The sequence below is a fragment of the Pipistrellus kuhlii genome, unplaced genomic scaffold, assembly GCF_014108245.1.
Source record: "Pipistrellus kuhlii isolate mPipKuh1 unplaced genomic scaffold, mPipKuh1.p scaffold_m20_p_23, whole genome shotgun sequence".
In the NCBI taxonomy this organism is placed as follows: domain Eukaryota; kingdom Metazoa; phylum Chordata; class Mammalia; order Chiroptera; family Vespertilionidae; genus Pipistrellus; species Pipistrellus kuhlii.
The window spans coordinates 1,645,822-1,664,975 of NW_023425522.1; the positions used below are offsets into that span (position 1 = coordinate 1,645,822).

Consider the following 19,154-nt stretch of genomic DNA (forward strand, 5'->3'; position numbering starts at 1 on the left):
CGTCCCCGGAGGACACGGTGGTGGCGGTCTCCTCTCTCCGGAGGACACGGTGGTGGCCGTCCCCGGAGGACACGGTGGTGGCGGTCCCCGGAGGACACGGTGGTGGCGGTCTCCTCTCTGGAGGACACGGTGGTGGCGGTCTCCTCTCTGGAGGACACGGTGGTGGCCGTCTCCTCTTTGGAGGACACGGTGGTGGCCGTCCCTGGAGGACACGGTGGTGGCCGTCCCCGGAGGACACGGTGGTGGCGGTCTCCTTCCCGGAGGACACGGTGGCGGCAGCAGACACTGGGTTAAGCGGGCACTACCTTGATCTTGACGTTTCCTTTCTGCAGTTTAGAATCATTTTTTCATCAGGTTTCTGATAGACCCTCCCTTCCCCCAGCTGGTGGGCAGAGATGACGTGACCTGCGGCCTGGACGTACCTGAGCACCTGACCAGGCACCTTATACGGACTGTGCACTGAACCACCACCAGCCCCTGCCAGATGCCTGAGCCCTGCCCCTGTCGGACCGCACATGAAGCCGCCAATCGGCGCATGCTGAGCACTCTAAGCCCCACCCCCACCCCTCCCCCCGAGAGGCGCGTTACTCCGCACGGGCTGCTGCTCTCCCCTGTGAGGCAGCCGGCAGCCCATTCCCTGGTAAAGCCTGCACCCTGGTTTTCGGCTCCCGATTGGTTTCTGTTCCAGCTTCCTCTGGGGAGAGGAAGCGCTCACAGGCCTGTGGACAGAGGACACAGGGGCCGTCCCCGCCTGACCGCCACAGCAGCCTCCTGGACAGGGTTCTCCTGGGAGCCCGGGGCAGCCCAGGCCTCCCTCCAGGGGCACAGGCTCCCAGCAGGGGCTCTGCCCTCACCGCTGCCCGCTCTCCCTGTGCCCACAGTGAGCCCTCCAGGTGCCTGGCCTGGGCTGGGGCTCTGCTGAGCCTCCCCCTGCCCTGTCCTTCCACCCTGCTGTCCACGCAGCAGCCAGAGCGGCCAGGCTGCTCCCTGGGGGTGTGATCGGCCCGCACGTGGGCCGGAGCCGGGCGGCGCCGTCTTCTCTGGAAGTCCCCGCGGTGTGAGCTCGGAGTGTGTGTTTCCAGTGAGGTCTGATGGGAAAATGGAGCAAGCACCCTCCCCCTTCTGCCCTTATCTTTTCCGTCTCCATGGTGACTCACCACTGCCTGCTGCCTGCATCCCAGCCTCTGCCAGGGACTCAGAGCCCGGCCGGTCCCTCCCTCCGCTGGGCTTGTTCCCGCACCCTGCCTCCTCCCCGGCGAGTCCAGAGACAGCTCCTCTTTCCACCGACCTCACATCCAGTTCTCAGCTCTGGCTTGGCTCCTCGACCACCCCCTCCGCCCTCCGCCTGCCTCGCGCTGCCCATCCATCCCTACGCGGCCTCACCGTCTCTGGGCCTCTGCCCTCGGCCTCCGGACCAGCCCCACGCCCAGCCGCCCATGCCCAGGCCCGCCTTCTCACTCATTTCCTTTTGTCACCGGTTTGGCAAACAGGCAAGTCCTCTCCTAAGACATGGGGGAAGGAGTGGGGTGGGACGGGGCTCCCTGGAGACGGGGTGGAGCGCAGGGGGCGATGGCGAGGCCGTGAAAACCCCGGAGGGAGAGGGACCTGGGTGCTTCTCTGAATAACGGTTCTGTTGTTACTTCCCCGCCAAACTCCTCGCCAAGGAGAGAAAGCAGAGCCTCATGGGAAACAGCGGCAACAGTTGGTAAGCCGCGGGCCTGCTGGTGTGGGTGTGGGCCTGGGCCGGCTGTCCGGGCAGGAGCTCTGGGTTGGACCTGCCGGATCCGGAGCAGGTGCTGCCAGAAATGGCGGTGCTGCAGAGAGGCGATTGGAGCTCCAGAAGGGGAGTGTGGGGCACCTGAGAACCAGGCCTCGCCCCACCACTGTGGCTCCCCTAGGAGTCCCCCTCGGGGGTCAGGAGACTGCAGAGGGCTCACTCCTGAGGCGGCCCTGACTCCTCCCTGGAGCCCAAGTGCTAGGTGGGGTGCAGGCGCTAGGTGGGGTGGGGTGCAGGCGCTTATGCGGTGCAGGCGCTGGGAGGAGTGGGGTGCAGATGATGGGTGGGGTACAGGCACTGATGGGGTGCAGGCGCTGGGTGGGGTGCAGGAGCAGTGCCCAGAGCACCATCGCATCAGCTCACTCCGATGGCCCCGGTGGCCGGTGCTGTCGCCTGCTGGACGATGCGGGAGCAGCCGGATGGGGGTGGGAATTGGGGGTGACGGGGGGGGGGGGGGGGGGGTTTGCCCTGCCCAGGAGGCACTCGGCCTGGCAGAGCCAAGCTCTCACCCTCAGGCCGCTCTGTTGCCCGCGGTCCTGACCCTGAGTCCCTGCCCCCCATGCGGCTCTCAGATGACCCGTCTGCACCCCCCCAGGTCCCTCACGCCGCCCCCCAGGCTGGAGCGGGGCCTGGGGTCCGGGCCCGGGGCGCCCCGGGAGCCGCCCGCCTGCACCCTCTGCTCGGAGAGGCCCCCGCGGGACCGGTGCCCCCCGCGCCGCAGGGGTCGGCGGAGGGGCCTGCGGGGCCTGGAGGAGAAGATGGGGCGCCTGCTGCGGAGGCCGCCGCCCGCCCTGCAGGTGGGCCGGGCCCTGGGGGGGCTGGGGGGCGGGAGCCGGTCGGGCGTGGGGGCTGCAGCCTGTTCCTGGGGTCGGTGCGAAGTGGGGAATGGATGCGCTCAGCGGGGGATCTGCTCCGGGGTGTCCGCTCCGCGGGGGGGTCCGCTCCGGGGTCTGCTCCGGGGTCCTCTTGGGTGTCTGCTCCCCGGGGGGGCCTCCCGGGGGTCCGCTCCGGGGGTTCCTCTCGGGGGTCTGCTCCAGGGGTCCTCTCTGGGGTCCTCCCGGGGGTCCGCTCCGGGGGTTCCTCTCGGGGTCCGCTCCGGGGTGGGGGTCCGCTCCAGTGTCCTCTCCGGGGGTCCGCTCCGGGCCCCTCCGCCTGGGGCACTGACCGGCCTCTCCCGCAGGAGCGCGGCGCGGGGCCGGAGCCGCTGCTGCTGGCGCGCGTGGGCGCGGGGGGCGGCCCGCTGCTCAGGATGGGCGCCGTGAGCCGCGGCCTGAAGCACCCGCTGGCCCGCGACACGCCCGTCTGCCTGCTCGCCGTGCTGGGCGCGCCGCGCCCCGGGAAGGCCCTGCTCCTCCGCAGCCTGCTGCAGGCGCTGCCCGGCCCGGTGGGCGCAGGGCCGGGGCTGGGGCGCCGGGGCTGGGGGCCGGGGTGGGCGCGGGGCCGGGGCCGGGGTGGGCGCGGGGCCGGGGCCGGGGGGCCGGGGGGCCAGGACAGGGGCCGGGGAGCCGGGGGGGGGGGGCACGGGGCCTGGGGGCCTGGGGTGTAGGGTCGCGGCTTCGGGCGGAGCGGCTGGGCGCACCCTGACGCCCTCCTCTGTCGGCAGGAGGCAGAGGGCTGGCCGAGCGGAGAGGGCGCCCTGCCGGGGTGCAGATGGGGCGCCGACAGCCCGGACAGGGGCGTGCGCATGTGGAGCCAGCCCTTCCTGCTGGGGAAGGAGGGCCAGCAGGTGAGGGAGGCCGGGGGTCCAGGAGGGGAGGGGAGGGGAGAGGAGGGGAGAGGAAGGGGGAGATGGGGTGCAGGCGCTGGGTGGGGTGCAGGCGTTGGGAGGAAGGGAGGCAGGCTGCCCTCAGTCTGACCCTGGCACAGGTGGCTGTGTTTCTGGTGGACACTGGGGACGCCATGAGCCCGGAGCTGAGCCCGGAGACCAGGACCAAGCTGTGCGCCCTCATCATGATGCTGAGCTCCTATCAGGTGAGGCGCGGGGGGCCCGGGCCCTGGCACCCCGCTGGGTCCGGCCCTCAGAGCCGGGGCCGTCACAGAGCCAGGCTTTGTGCACAGGGTCTCTGCGGATTCGGGGGTGCCCTGCCAGGAAAGGATGCCCCCCGATGGTGAAGGTGGGAGCATTGCTTGTTCTGAAGGAGGCTGAAGTCCTGGGGCAGTTGCAGTTCAGGGTCATCCCTCCTGCCTCCCCCCCCCCCGCCCCCAACCCCCGCAGGCTGCGCAGACCCCCGGGCTGGGCCTCCAAGGCCCCGAGACCCACAGCCAGACCGGAGGCTCCCCCTCCGGGGGCTCCCTGGCCCTCTGCCCTGGCAGGCCCTCTCCATGTGCCCCCTGTTCCAGATCCTCCACACGTCCCGGGAGCTGGAGGACACCGACCTCGAGTGCCTGGAGGTGAGGGCACACCGGTGTTGGCCCCGCCGCCCCTGCCCGGCCATGAGGCTAGAGGGCTGGGCCAGCCGGAACCAGGCGCCTCCAGTTCTGACCCGGCCTCCCAGGGTCTGCAGGCGTGGCGGGTTCGAGGCAGAGGTGGGAGGGCGGAGGCTGGGAGCGTGCTGTGGGCCCCGGGGACGGAGACGCGGAGCTGGCGTGGCCCAGCTGTGCCCTCGTTGCCTCCAGATGTTTGTCCACGTGGCTGAGGTGATGGGCAGGCACTACGGGATGGTGCCCATCCAGGTGAGACCTGCTCTGGACTCGTCACGCAGCCCCGGGCCCGCGCGTCGGCTGCTGGCGTCAGGAGCCCTTCTCTTCCAGCGCCTGGACCTCCTCGTCCGAGACTCACCCCACCCCAGCCCGGCCGGGCGGGGGCCCGTGGGGGACGCCCTCCCGGTGAGTGCGGAGGGAGGGGTGCGGGGCGGCGGCAGAGGCGAGGGTCCCGTATGGCAGCCAGGGGGGGCGGACCCCGGCACAGCCATGCCCTCCGTCTCTCAGAGATCTGGCAAGTACCCCCGGGTCCGGGAGCTGCTGCGAGGGAGGCAGGCCCGCCGCTGCCTCCTGCCTGCGCCGAGGCCACCGCGGGCCGGCAGAGGCCGCGGGAGCCCGGGCGGTGAGTGTCCGGGCGGCAGAGGCCCCAGCCGCCCTCCTCGTGACCGGCCCCCTCACTGCCAGTGCCCCCCGCCTCGGAGCCCCCTCCTCCCGCAGCCCGTCCTCAGCGAGCGTCCCCGCAGGCCCAGAGGACGCCGCCTGCCCGCTGCGGGCCTACGTCGCCGAGGTGCTGAGCGCGGCCCCCCAGCTCGCCAAGAGCCGCAGCCAGGGCTCCGGGAGCGAGGGGCGCCCCGCGGCCCGGGGGGACGGGCGCCTGCTCACCGGGCAGCAGCTGGCTCAGGAAATCAAGGTGCGACATCTCCCCAAAGACCGGGACAGGCCCGCCCTCCCTCCCCGACGCCCTCATATTTCCCATATTCCCCAGAACCTCTCGGGCTGGATGGGGCGGCCGGGGCCCGGCTTCGGCTCTCCGGAGGAGGTACGGAGCTCCCTGGGGGCCGGGAGGCGGGGGCGGGGGGGCGGGGGCGGAGGAAGGAGAGGCAGCTGGCCTTCCTGTGGACAGATGGCCGCCCAGCTGCAGGACCTGCGGACGGTGGAGGCCGCCAAGCAGGAGTTCAAGGAGTTCGTGCGGCAGCAGGTGAGGCAGCCTGCGGGGGGCGGGGTGTCCCCGGAGGCGGGCCCTGGGGAGGCCCTCAGGTCCGCTGCTCAGGGAGCCCTCTCTCCCCACAGGACGCGGCCACCAAGCGCATCTTCTCGGCGCTCCGGGTGCTGCCGGACACCATGAGGAGCCTGCTGTCGGCGCAGAAGGACGCCGTCCTGGCCCGCCACGCTGCGGCCCTGCGGAGCCCGGGGAGGGCGCGGGCCCTGGAGGCGCTGGAGGCCGAGCTGCAGGCCCAGGCCCGCGCCTTCATGGACGCCTACACCGTGCGCTTCTGCGGGCACCTGGCCGCCGTGGGCGGGGCCCTGGGCGCCGGGCTCATGGGCCTGGCGGGCGGCGTGGTGGCCGCCGGAGCCGCGGTGGGGGCCACGGGGGCCGCCGTGGTGGGGGGTGGCGTGGGCGCGGGGCTGGCTGCCGCCCTGGGCTGCCTGGAGGGGGAGGAGGAGGAGCGGCTGCAGGCGGGGGACCGAGAGCCGCTGCTCGGGGCGGAGTGACGGGCCCCAGACAGGAAGAGGAGGGAGGGCGGAGGCGGGAGGGAGGAGGCGGGAGGGAAGGGGGGTTCCCAGGACCCCCGTGGCCCACCCGCCTGAGTGAGTGCCAGATCCGGGTGGCTGGCTGAGCTGAAGAACCCGGGGCCCAGGAGGGGTCCGGGGCAGGAGCAGGCTGGGTGGTGAGCGGGAGGAAGGGGCTGTTTCGGTTGCAGCATTGCTCACTGGCCATTGGCCCAGATAAGCCTGCCCCGTGTCCCACGCTGTTTGCTCTGGTTCACCCCGGCGGCTGGAAGCTGCGCGAGCTGGACCTCCGGGGCTGGGGGGAGGGCTTGTCCTTTCAGATGGGGCGGCCTGGTTCAGTGACCTGGTGAGCAGTATCGGGGAGCACTGAAGGGGGGCTGGGGAGGAGAGAGCAGGGAGGCCCCGTGTCGGGGGCAGTGGAGAAGCCTGTCCCGGGCCTGCTCCCAAGCTGCCAGCAGGACCGGGGGGGTCCCCACTCCTGACCCCCGGGGCGTCGGCAGCGGGCCCGGCGGAGGCCTCCGGGCTGTGCCCTGTCCACACCGCTCAGGTGCCGCGTGCGGATGCCATCCCGGCGCCGGGCTGATGGGCCCCCGAGACCACGTCCGCGCTGGACAGATGGCCGGCAGCCTCTGCGAGTCCTCACGCTCCGGCCAGGAGCACGCCTCTCCTTGCCCACCGGCCTCGGGAGGACCCTCTGCTCCGAGCCAGCAGGAGGCCTGGTGCAGCCCCACGGGAGCCCGAGGGCCCGGCCCTCCGGCGCCAGGAGGTCCCACAGGAAGACTTGCTTTTGACTGTAAAAAGCCGATGGGTACGTTATACACAAATAAAACGTGTGCTTGGACGTTCGCTTCCCAGACAGTCGGAGAAACGGCTCTCCAGCCCCAGGGGCGTGGGCAGGAGGAGTGACCGAGCTCCATTCGGGCCTCCTGGGCGGGAGGAGGCGCGGACGTGAAGAGATCTGGGCGCTGCGCGTCCGAGGCCCCGCGGGGGAGGGGGCTGTGGGGCTCAGGCCACAGACCTGTCCGCTCGGACGGGGTCTTGCTCCCTGCTCTCTGCGCTCCGTCCGGGTGGCCGCCGCCTGTCCTGGCAGGGGACAGGGATTGTGGGAAGGCCTTGCCAACGCGGTGGAGGGGGCGGCCCAGGCCACTCTGTGGGGCCAGGCGGGTCAGAGTCGCTGCAGGGCCCGGACCGCCTTTCACAGATGCAAACGCAGAGAGAGGAAGTTTCAGCTGAGGCTCCCCAGCTGCTGGCAGCAAAGCAGGGCCCGCTCCAGCTCTCCCCCCAAAAGCCTGACCCCCGCTGGAGTTCCTCACACGCAGCCCGTGGTGCTGGCATTGAGATGCTCCTCTTTGGTGATCTTCCCCCACCCCAGCCCGGCTCTAAGGGGTGGTGCCGTGCGTGTGTGTGTGTGTGTGTGTGTGTGGCGCAGAGGCAGAGGTCGCCATGTCACTGTGTGTGTGTGTGTGTGTGTGTGTGTGTGGCGCAGAGGCAGAGGTCACCGTGTGTGTGTGTGTGTGTGTGTGTGTGTGTGTGTATGGCAGAGGCAGAGGTCACCGTGTGTGTGTGTGTGTGTGTGTGTGTGTGGCGCAGAGGCAGAGGTCACCGTGTGTGTGTGTGTGTGTGTGTGTGTGTGTATGGCAGAGGCAGAGGTCACCGTGTGTGTGTGTGTGTGTGTGTGTGTGTGTATGGCAGAGGCAGAGGTCACCGTGTGTGTGTGTGTGTGTGTGTGTGTGGCGCAGAGGCAGAGGTCGCCGTGTCAGTGTGTGTGTGTGTGTGTGTGTGTGTGTGTGTGTGGTGCAGAGGCAGAGGTCGCCGTGTGTGTGTGTGTGTGTGTGTGTGTGTGGCACAGAGGCAGAGGTCGCCGTGTGTGTGTGTGTGTGTGTGTGTGTGTGGCACAGAGGCAGAGGTCGCCGTGTCAGTGTGTGTGTGTGTGTGTGTGTGTGTGTGTGTGTGGCGCAGAGGCAGAGGTCGCCGTGTGTGTGTGTGTGTGTGTGTGTGTGGTGCAGAGGCAGAGGTCGTCGTGTGTGTGTGTGTGTGTGTGTGTGTGGTGCAGAGGCAGAGGTCGCCGTGTGTGTGTGTGTGTGTGTGGCACAGAGGCAGAGGTCGCCGTGTCAGTGTGTGTGTGTGTGTGTGTGTGTGTGTGCGGCACAGAGGCAGAGGTCGCCATGTCACTGTGTGTCTGTGTGTGTGTGTGTGTGGCGCAGAGGCAGAGGTCGCCATGTCACTGTGTGTGTGTGTGTGTGTGTGTGTGTGTGGCGCAGAGGCAGAGGTCACCGTGCGTGTGTGTGTGTGTGTGTGTGTGTGTGGCGCAGAGGCAGAGGTCACCGTGTGTGTGTGTGTGTGTGTGTGTGTGTGTATGGCAGAGGCAGAGGTCACCGTGTGTGTGTGTGTGTGTGTGTGTGTGTGGCGCAGAGGCAGAGGTCACCGTGTGTGTGTGTGTGTGTGTGTGTGTGTGTGTATGGCAGAGGCAGAGGTCACCGTGTGTGTGTGTGTGTGTGTGTGTGTGTGTGTATGGCAGAGGCAGAGGTCACCGTGTGTGTGTGTGTGTGTGTGTGTGTGGCGCAGAGGCAGAGGTCGCCGTGTCAGTGTGTGTGTGTGTGTGTGTGTGTGTGTGTGTGTGGTGCAGAGGCAGAGGTCGCCGTGTGTGTGTGTGTGTGTGTGTGTGTGTGTGGCACAGAGGCAGAGGTCGCCGTGTGTGTGTGTGTGTGTGTGTGTGTGTGTGGCACAGAGGCAGAGGTCGCCGTGTCAGTGTGTGTGTGTGTGTGTGTGTGTGTGTGTGTGGCGCAGAGGCAGAGGTCGCCGTGTGTGTGTGTGTGTGTGTGTGTGTGGTGCAGAGGCAGAGGTCGTCGTGTGTGTGTGTGTGTGTGTGTGTGTGTGGTGCAGAGGCAGAGGTCGCCGTGTGTGTGTGTGTGTGTGTGGCACAGAGGCAGAGGTCGCCGTGTCAGTGTGTGTCTGTGTGTGTGTGTGTGTGGCGCAGAGGCAGAGGTCGCCATGTCACTGTGTGTGTGTGTGTGTGTGTGTGTGCGGCACAGAGGCAGAGGTCGCCATGTCACTGTGTGTCTGTGTGTGTGTGTGTGTGGCGCAGAGGCAGAGGTCGCCATGTCACTGTGTGTGTGTGTGTGTGTGTGTGTGTGTGTGGTGCAGAGGCAGAGGTCGCCGTGTGTGTGTGTGTGTGTGTGTGGCACAGAGGCAGAGGTCGCCGTGTCAGTGTGTGTGTGTGTGTGTGTGTGTGTGGCGCAGAGGCAGAGGTCGCCGTGTCAGTGTGTGTGTGTGTGTGTGTGTGTGTGTGTGTGGCGCAGAGGCAGAGGTCGCCGTGTGTGTGTGTGTGTGTGTGTGTGTGTGTGTGGCGCAGAGGCAGAGGTCGCCGTGTGTGTGTGTGTGTGTGTGTGTGTGTGTGTGTGTGTGCGGCACAGAGGCAGAGGTCGCCGTGTGTGTGTGTGTGTGTGTGTGTGTGTGTGTGTGTGGCGCAGAGGCAGAGGTCGCGGTGGGGAACACGCGGCTCAGCGGCAGAGGCTGCAGTTGGTAAGACGGGGGAAATAGGGCCAGGGAGTAGGACGGGGGTGAGGACGAAGGGCCAAGGAGCATCTTCTGAGGACGGAGCCCATGGGACGGGCCCACAGTGTGTGAGGAACTTGTTAAGAAAGGTTTCGTGACAGCATTTCGTCAGTCTTTCCCTCTGGCGGACACAAGAGCTACAAACCTCCCAGACCTTGGGGTGCAGAGTTAGGACTTGGGGTGTGGGCGGCATTAGGAGGAGCCGCCCAGGCAGGGTGCTGTGTTCAGCCAGAGTCCACCCAGTGGCGCTGGAAGGAACTGCAGCGGCTGATCCCGCCCTTTGGCAGGGGACACGTGGGGGTCTCCCTGCAGAGGCAAGAGGAAGTGTATTAAGTGCTATTTGTCTTCTGCCTTTCTTCTCTTAATTCTCTTAATTCTCACCTGAGGCCAGTTTTCATTGACTTTTAGAGAGAGTGATGTACCCTGTTTCCCCGAAAATAAGACAGTGTCTTATATTAATTTTGCTCCCAAAGATGTGCTAGGTCTTATTTCCAGGGGATGTCTTATTTTTCCATGAAGAAGAATACGGTACACATTTATTGTTAAGTGAAAATAAAGGAAATTTATTACCTGTATACAGTACGATAGTACGGTAGTTGTCAACACAAACCAGACAAACTGTGAATCCTACAGTATCAAGAATTTACTCATTTATTCAATGACAATCATGTCATCATCTTCTGGAACATCATCATAGCAATCCAATTCCTGAATTTCCTGGTGAATTTCTTGTGACTCCATTTCTTTCAGAATCAGTGGACCAAATCTCTCATGTTTAGCCTGGGGGGGGGCCTTATTTTTTGGGGGGATGCCTTATATTTCACTCAGAAGGAAACCTGTAAATAGGTCTTATTTTTGGAGGATGTCTTGTTTTCGGGGAAACACGGTAGGGGGGGAGAGAGACACCCACACACAGAGATACATCTACGAGAGACACTCACACATACAGAGATACATCTCTGAGACACACACACACAGAGACAGATACATCTATGAGAGAGAGACACACACCAATTGGTTGACGCACACAGGCCCTGACAGCGGCTGGGAGAAGAACCTGCAACCCAAGAATGTGCCCTTGATCTGCAATCAAACCAGAGCCTTTGGTGTGTGGGCCCGATGCCCTACCAGTGGGCCACACTGGCCAGGGCTGTGCCTCATAGCTTTCAAAGCATTTCCCCAAACATTATCTCTCCTGAGCCTCAAAACCATCTCATGCAGTTTGTACTTATTTTTTACATATGTTTTTTTTTTTTTTTTTGATTTTAGAGAGAGAAGGAGAGAGAAACATCAATTGGCTGCCTCCTGCACACCCCCTACTCGGGATGGAGCCCACAACCCAAGCATGTGCCTTAATGGGAATCGAACTGGCAACCTCTTAGGGCATGGGAAGATGCTCAACCAGCTGAGCCACGCCAGCCAGGGCTAGAGTGCTGATTTTTACAGAAGCTCAGGGAATGATGTGATCAGGTGAAACAACTAATCCAAGATAGGCCGGGACTTGAACCCAGCTTTTCTGGTGCCAAATTCCTCGCTCAAGTGAGCCATCTCCCACCAGTCCGTCCGGGCTCCAAGACCCGGCCCCTTGGTCCCGATCCAAGCAGGGGAATCCCTGGCTTCCGGTATGGATTCACAGGAGCCTTCGCGACGCTGTCCAAGGTCCCAGCCACAGCTGACGTCTGGCTGGTTTCCCGGACCTGTGGGAGGCCCTGCCACGGACCTGAAGATTCGTGTGTGACAGGTTCCTGGGCTAGAGAGCTGGTGACTTACGTCCAATCCCTGCCTCCGAGGGCGCGCCTGGGGAAGACAGCAGGGCCACAGCACGAAGGACGCAGCCCTGCTTGGACGGAGTGCTTGGTTCACGCCGAACTCAGTCCTCGCTGGGGTGGATGAGGTGGTGCGGCCTTTGGGGTGATTAGGCCATGAGGGCGGGGCCCCCATGAGTGGGATTAGCGCTTCCACCACACGAGGACTTGGTCATCATGAGCTGGGAAGCGTCTCTCATCAGCTCTGTCAGCAGCGATGTTGGCGGCCGAATGGCACCAGGTGTTATCAGCGAAGTCAGGCCTCTGTTCTTTTTTTTTTTTCTTTTAATCTTTATTGTTGAAAATATTACATTTTTTCAAAAAAAATCTTTATTGTTAAAAATATTACAGATGTTGTTCTTTTAAAAAAATCTTTATTGTTGAAAATATTACAGATGTTGCCCCCCCTTTTTTTTGGACCTGCAAATAAAGAATCCAAAGCCAGGAACTCAAATTATAAAAGGAAGTTTAATTAGAATATTACAGAAGGAAGTGAGCCAAATGGGCTGCGTGGGCTCAGGAACGAGCTACAGCAGCCAAAGAAGGGCCTTGGGGCTTAGGAGAGGGGAAGGTAATGCTCGGGGGTGGGAAATGTGAGTTTGCTCCTGGGAGGGAGGGCATGCTGGGTCCTTTCTCATGAGTTTTTGTTGTTGTTGCTGTTAATCCTCACACGAGGATATTTTTTCCTTGCTTATCACACAAAGACACACACACACACACACACACACACACACACACAGAGAGAGAAAAACATTGCTGAGAGAGAGACACCTTGATTGATTGTCCCAGCATGAGCCCTGACTAGGAATGGAACCTGTAACACTTTGCTGCATAGGCTGATGCTCTAACCACTTAGCACACTGGCCAGGGGGAGTTTTAAAGACCGAGAGTTTAGGGGAGGTCTTATGGGAGGACTCAATAAAATTCAACAGCTTTATGCTGATGCACAAAAAAAAAAAAAAAAAAAAAGAAAGATTTATTTCTTTCTCTGACTTAATGTGTCCTTGGGTGTGGTTGGCACAAAAAGCACTGAATTGGAGTTCTGGCCGGGTAACTATTTCAGGTCCTCTGCCGCGCTGTCCTGGCTTACCAGCTTGTCTCAGTGTCTCACCCACAGGCTGGCCCCAGGGTCTTGGGCTCCTGATATCCAGACCTGTGAGAACAAGCGTTTGCTGTTTTTAGCTCCTGGTAACGTGTTTTGCTATAGCAGCACCTTGACTGAGTGGACCAGGAGCCCCTGACTGCATGAAACCGTGTCATGAGCAAGAAGAATCCACGAGAGCCAGAGACACCACATGCAGGAAAGGCTTGGAGATAAGAAAGGGGACCTAGGTTGTCAGACACCGGAGCTGGGGGTGAGGTAGTGCACCTTGGGGCCATTGCAGGACAACAGGAAGAGCAGGAGTTTGTCCTACCCTATAGACACAATCTCTGTCTGGCCAGTGTGGCTCAGTGGTTGGGGTCATGAGCCACGAGGTCACAGTTCGATTCCCAGTCAGGGCACATGCCTGGTTTGTGGGCTCCATCCCTAGTAGGGGTGCATGCAGGAGACAGCCAATCAATGATTCCCTCTCATCATTGATGTTTCTATCTCTCTCTCCCTCTCCCTTCCTCTCTGAACTACATAAAGATATATTTTCAAAAATTATTTCTGATAATCTCCCGTAGTGGGCAGGGTTCTTAATTCAAGTTCTTCTAGGCAGTCAGGGAGGAACAGAGTTTCTCTGGAGCCTATGGCTAAAGCTGCCTCTAGCACAGAGCAATCTGTCTGCTACACAGGCACAACTTAGGTGACTCATTCAAACTCCACAGTGCGATACGAGGTTTATTTATTACTGCATTGCAGCCTCCCCTCCTCTAACGAGCACAGAAAATTGTCCCCTGAAGTGGGTGACACTCTAACAAAAACCCCAAGTGTCGGCGGCTGGTGGAGGCGGGAGGAAGCACTGCTGGGTCTGCCTCATGCGCTGACACAGCGTTTGGGAAAACGCGCCCACAGCAACGTGGGGGCAGACCCTGAGCTGTGGAGGGAAATTTTTTTAAAACTCTGCCAACCTGGAAAGCCTCTGCAAATGTAGGAAAGAAATAGTTCTGGTATTGAGTGAGCATTAAACCAGAGGGGGCTGTGTTGAGGAGTTAGGAGCGGGCCAGGCAGTCAGGGGTGGGACTACGGGAGAGGGATATAAAAGGGAGGTGCAGCTGAACCCCATGAGCAGAAACCAGTTCGTCAGCCACATCCTGTCCCATGAAAAATCGCCAGAACAAAAGGTGGGAACCAGGACCCCAGCCGCTCCTGGCGGGATGCAGAAGGACTTCCGGACACAGGGAAGCTCCAGCGGCAGCACCGAACCATGCAGATACAAACTGACACAGAGCAGGCCTAACTCTGTGCACAAAGTGTGAGCACTCTGCTTACTTACTGACATTTCAAATCATGTAAAAAAAACACCAGTCAGAATTTTTAGAAAATGTACCATTTTCCCCCAACATTTAGGGAAAAACTTTTAAGTCCAGAAATAGTGTACATTTTAAAAATGAACAAAAACGAAGTGGAAAACACACAGAGATACATTTTAAAACGAAAATTAAAAGTGATGAGGCTTGTGCAGAGACTAAAGGGAACAAGTAATCAACCAAAAATGCACGTTCAGGGAGTCGGAATGATGTCATCCCGGAGACCATGGGTGTGGGAGCGGACGGCACCCAGTGAGCTGCGGACACAGGCCTCACTCCTGAAGCGCGGGCCCTGGGACGTGTGACACCCGCTGTGGGTGTGCCGTGGTCCCCCCTGACCGGAGGTCCCCCCTCACCGGAGGTCCCCCCTCACCGGAGGTCCCCCTCACCGGAGGTCCCCCTCACCGGTGGTCCCCCTCACCGAAGTTCCCCCCTCATGGAGGTCCCCCCTCACCGGTGGTCCCTCTTCACCGAAGGTCCCCCATCACCGGAAGTCCCCCCTCACCGAAGGTACCCCCTCACCAGAGGTCCCCCTCACCGAAGGTCCCCCTCACCGAAGGTCCCCCCTCAACGGAAGTCCCCCCTCACCGGAGGTTTCCCTCACCGAAGGTCCCCCTCACCGGAGGTCCCCCCTCACCGAAGGTCCCCCCTCACCGGAGGTTCCCCCCTCACCGGAGGTCCCCCCTCACCGGAGGTCCCCCTCACCGGAGGTCCCCTTCACCGGTGGTCCCTGCTGCTCCGTGAGGCCATTCATGCAAGACCCGGGCCTGGGGCCGCGACCTGGCTCGGTGAGAGGGCCCCGTTTCCTGCTGGCCTGGTCAGGCTCCCCAGCAGAAGCAGGGCCTGGCTCCCACTGGGACGGAGCCTCCCCCCTCCTGGGCCTGGGCCTGGGCGCAAGCTGGGCACCGGGGCCCGGCCCGCCTGGCGCTGGGTGGACGCCCGTTTGCAGAGCGCCTCCTCGGACAGCGGGCGGGGAAGGAAGGAGGCCTGGGCCGCCCGCTCCTCTGTGGGGTCAGGAGTGTGCGCCATGGCCTGGACCCCTCCTCCCAGCACTCCCGTCCCTGCTCAGGTAGGAACGGCTCCTGAGACCAGTCTCAATGGTCAGTTTCTCTCAGCTGATGGTCAGTTTCCTAAGAAGCTCAGTCCGGGTTCTGGCCGTCTCTGAGTGTCTGTCTGTGGCTCCCCCGCCAGCCTGTGTGACTCAGCCCGCCTCCCCCGCACGTCCAGGCACAGGAAACAGGCTCACCCGCACCCCAGCAGGGGCGCCCGATTGGAGGCTTTGCTGGAAGAGGGAGCGGAGGGCGAGGAGACCTGCCGGTGCCTCCTGGGGCTCACCTGCCCCAGGAAGTCCCAGGGCCACACCTCTGATCCAAAGCCACCTGGAGGAGCACAGATGCTCTGCCTATCACAGGGCTGTTACTGTAAGACACGGACGGCAGCCGAGAGCCTGCAGCGTTTAGCCCACAGGATGGGAGTCAGCGTCTCCTGCTCCCCCAGAGGGCACAGCTCCCCCTCCCCCAGCTCCTCCAGCTGTGACTCCGCCGGCAGATCTCCGCTGCACCCACTTCTCCTTGGACCCTAGTCCCCACAATGTCACATCCTTGTCTTCATTCCGAGCAGCGATTAGATTTATTTACTGCTCTGATTCTTACTATGTTCATGGTTTTTACAAGCAGAATTTTCTAGATCAGAGATAAAATTTCCCATGGGGACATTTGAGGTCAAATCAGGCTGGTGCGGGCGATGCTAGGACAGGGCTGAGGAGTGTCCCGATGTGCCTGTCTTCCTGCTATGCCGACTGTGTGAGACGAGCCACAGGCAGCAGTGAACCGTGTTCTCTCAGCAGCAGAGCACAGCCAGAAGCTTGGCATCAACACCGAAACCATTTGTGACAGCAGCCGGCTCCCGCCTTCTCGGCCGGCTCCGCACTGCTGTCGCGCCCGGGGCTGTGCACGGATCTCCCTCAGCTGGTCCTCAGCGTCCGGGTCCGGCACCCACCCCCTCCTCCGGGCTCTGGCCAGGCCGTTCCATGGGCCGTGATTCTCATTCCACTTTGTCAGTCTATTTTGTTTGTTACATTCCACCAATCTGAAATGTGCCAAAGGGGGCGTGATGTCCCCGAATCCTTTTAAAAAAATACATTTTATTGATTTTTTACAGAGAGGAAGAGAGGGATAGAGAGTTAGAAACATCTATAAGAGAGAAACATCGATCAGCTGCCTCTTGCACACCCTCCCCCCCCCCCCCCCCCCCACTGAGGATATGCCCACAACCAAGGTATGTGCCCTTGACCGGAATTGAACCTGGGACCTTTCAGTCTGCAGGCCGACGCTCTATCCATTCAGCCAAACCGGTTCAGCCCCAAATCCTTTCAGGGGCCATGTGGACCAAGCCACCTGAAGGCCACTGACCTGGCTCACATCTCTGGGGGAAGATGAGGAAACAGGCTGAGAGGAGGAGACAGACTTGCCCACTGCCACACGGGGTGTTGGTAAGACAGAGGCAGGTGTAGAAAGGGCCAGCGGGCCGGGGGAGATGCTAAACGAACTTAGTCATCCAGGAAATGCAAACCCAAACCACCAGGAGATGCCACGCCCCCACAATAGGGCTATAATCACTTAAATATATAAATATATATATATATATTTCAGAGAGGAAGGGAGATGAGCGAGAGATAGAAACATCAGTGACGAGAGAACCATTGATCTGCTGCCTCCTGCACGTCCCCACACTGGGGATGGAGCCCGCAACCCAGGCCTGTGCTCTGACTGGGAATCAAACCTTGACCTCCTGGTTCATAGGTGGATGCTCAACCACTGAGCCATGCTGGCCAGGCAATCCTGTGTGTTTTGAATAGTTGTTAAAGATATCCAGGTATTTAAAATTACCATCTCCCCAGTTAGTCATCTATATAATAAAAGGATAATATGTTAAGTGTCCGACTGATTGGTTGACTGTTCAATCTACTGCTCAACCAGTCGCTATGATGTGCACTGACCAACAGGGGGCAGACACTCTGGTAGGTTAGCTTTCTGCTGGGGTCTGGCTGAGAGGACCGGACACGCCCTGGAGCCCTCCCACAGCCCCTCCCTAGCTGGCCAGCCCCCACTGGCCCGCTTTGGAACTGGAATAGACGGCTCTGACTGGCCTTGATTGCCAGCCAGGCCGAGGGAACCCACCTGTGTGCAAATTCGTGCATCAGATCTCTAGTCTATTTATATAAAAAGTTAATATGCTAAGTGTCCTTCCCACTATCTGACCAGTCGTTATGACACGCACTGACCACCATGGGGCAGACACTCAGCGCAGGAGCTGCTCTGAGGCACACTTGCCATTTACAGAGAAACAGCAGCATGGACCTGGCGGACAAAGCAACCCTCTGCTTCCCCCAAGTGGGACACAGGCCTCACCACCACTCTGGAGCAACAGCCACCAGATTGCAGCCAACACTGCCGAGACTCCATGGCCGGCTGGAAATGGCTCTGGTAATGATGTCCATAAGAACACCCGGCTTCTTCTCCCTAGCAGCTAGCCTCCTTGCAGATTCTTTAGCCCAGGAACACGACCTGCTTTATAGCCAGGTGCAAACACTTCACAGTTTAACCAAATGTCTGTGAAGCGTTTTCCCATGCCTCATCTCATTTGATCCTCATAGAAGTAGGTAGATAGGAGAGTGGAGGGAATCCTATTTTCTTTTCATTAGCCAGAAAACAGAGATTTAGAAAGTTCAGAAACTTGATCTGACTGAAAAGAAGTAAGAAATGGTGGACCTTGAAAATGACTTCAGGTTTTCTCACTGCGCAGAATATAGTCAAACACTGCTGCAGTTACATATTTTACCCTTTGTTCTTCCTGCGTGATCTACAATAATAATCTGCTTCATGGTGATATTTACTGCTGTGTTGCTGACAATTACCTGAAAGAGAATTTGGGGTGCTTCATTGGGCTGGGAAAAGTTTAGCTACATCAGAAAGCAGGTCTAATTAAGCAAGTTTGATATATGTATATATATATATATATATATATATATATATATATATATATATATATGGCTAAGTTGACTTGTGCATGTGTGATACATATATAGCTCTTGCTGGTGCCAATTGCACGTGTGTGTTTCCATCTGTCTTTGCTTGATCGTGAATTTGCTTGACACTTCTATTATAGAGAAAGGGCGAATAGTGATATTAAAATATTTCTTCTAATTAATTTCCTTTCACTGTGCATGAATCTGTGTGCTGGACCACTAGTATATCAACAAGAAGATATCCAGAAGCGTCTAAAACAAACAAAACACTAATTATTCTTACAAATTTTAGAGAGAATAATTTATTCCCTTTCTTTGCATAACCCTCAAAAAACAATTCCCACAAGTGGATAAAACAACTAGAAAAGGTGGCTCAAATCTGTCTCTAACTTTCCTAAGACATGAATAAAGTCGCTCCGGTTCCCAAGGCCCAGCAAACTAAACACTGTTAACGAAGCCGTGGCCTTAGCCAGTCGAGGGGAGTTCATGCTATGGCACATGTTCCGGGTGAGGCCTCATGGGGACCGCAGGCGAAGGGAACAGTGTGACTAGGCTGGAAGGACACGGACCAGCTCCCCAAAAACAGCCGACGAGGCTCCGGCCCCTGGCTCTCAGCTCCCATCGTCCTTTGTTTGTGACACCTGTCTGTTTCCGTTGGTTTCCACGTCCTGTCTGGAGTGTTAAGGCTGCTGCACAGCCACTGTCACGCCCGGCGGTTCAGCAACTCATCCCGCGACGAAAAGGGAAATAGAGACCTCCCCTGGGCGGACTGCAGAGTGCATCTAAGCATGTGCTCTGACCGCAGCAAGATGGCGAGCAGGACAAAACCCGGACCTCGTGAGTCAGGCCTGAGGCCTGAGGTCTGTGCTGGCCGAAGGAGGGCCGGAGAGCAGCTGCTGACATCTGCCCAGCTCTGTGTCCCGAGGCCGCGCAGGACAGGGGCCTGCGGGCTTGCGGCCAGGCCTCTGCGTTCCGCTGGACATGAAACTCTCACAGACCATCAGCCTCGGAGGTCGCCCTGATAGTTTACCCAAGAGCAACACGGAGTGCCAGCCGCGGCCCTTCCCTGCTTCCTTTTCTTTTTAAAAAAATACGTTTTATTGATTTTTTACAGAGAGGAAGAGAGAGGGATAGAAAGTTAGAAACATCGATGAGAGAGAATCATCGATCAGCTGCCTCTTGCACACCCCCCACTGGGGATGTGCCCGCAACCAAAGTACATGCCCTTGATCGGAATCGAACCCGGGACCCTTTAGTCCGCAGGCCGACGCTCTATTCACTGAGCCTGTCCCTGCTTTCTGACAGCATTCCATCTAGGCCGAATTCCTGGCTCCCTGAGTCCTCCACCAGTCACCCCTAACGGTGAGGCTGCCCAGGCCCTTCC

At 60.3% G+C, this 19,154-nt stretch overlaps 1 protein-coding gene across 22 annotated transcripts; it reads left to right on the forward strand.

Annotated features, from left to right (window-relative positions):
- The first annotated feature begins 618 nt into the window (after window positions 1-618).
- Window positions 619-17,388, forward strand: RNF112 (ring finger protein 112). Of its 22 annotated transcripts, none has more exons than XM_045586489.1 (14): window positions 626-1,490; window positions 1,665-1,705; window positions 2,373-2,574; window positions 2,958-3,172; window positions 3,381-3,544; window positions 3,601-3,748; window positions 4,118-4,168; window positions 4,394-4,450; window positions 4,529-4,569; window positions 4,695-4,820; window positions 4,942-5,108; window positions 5,184-5,237; window positions 5,322-5,396; window positions 5,489-6,766. In XM_045586489.1, the coding sequence occupies exons 1-14, from the start codon at window positions 1,100-1,102 to the stop codon at window positions 6,034-6,036; spliced, it is 2,280 nt and encodes a 759-aa protein (XP_045442445.1). In that variant the 5' UTR covers window positions 626-1,099; the 3' UTR covers window positions 6,037-6,766. The 22 variants fall into 22 exon arrangements, with proteins under 22 accessions (XP_045442451.1, XP_045442440.1, XP_045442444.1 ...); XM_045586501.1 differs by having other exon boundaries at window positions 1,437-1,490; window positions 2,958-3,161; window positions 3,381-3,503; ... (2 more) ...; window positions 4,706-4,820; window positions 5,489-5,961; XM_045586495.1 differs by lacking the exon at window positions 4,394-4,450 and having other exon boundaries at window positions 619-1,490; window positions 2,958-3,161; window positions 3,381-3,503; ... (1 more) ...; window positions 4,529-4,603; window positions 4,706-4,820.
- Window positions 17,389-19,154: the final 1,766 nt, after the last annotated feature.

Coding starts and splice junctions, on each gene's coding strand:
- RNF112 (XM_045586480.1), top strand. CDS start 1,100: ATGGAGCAAGCACCCTCCCCCTTCTGCCCTTATCTTTTCCGTCTCCAT. Junction 1,706..2,372: donor GGAAACAGCGGCAACAGTTG/GTAAGCCGCGGG, acceptor GCACCCCCCCAG/GTCCCTCACGCCGCCCCCCA. Junction 4,169..4,393: donor CCGACCTCGAGTGCCTGGAG/GTGAGGGCACAC, acceptor CGTTGCCTCCAG/ATGTTTGTCCACGTGGCTGA.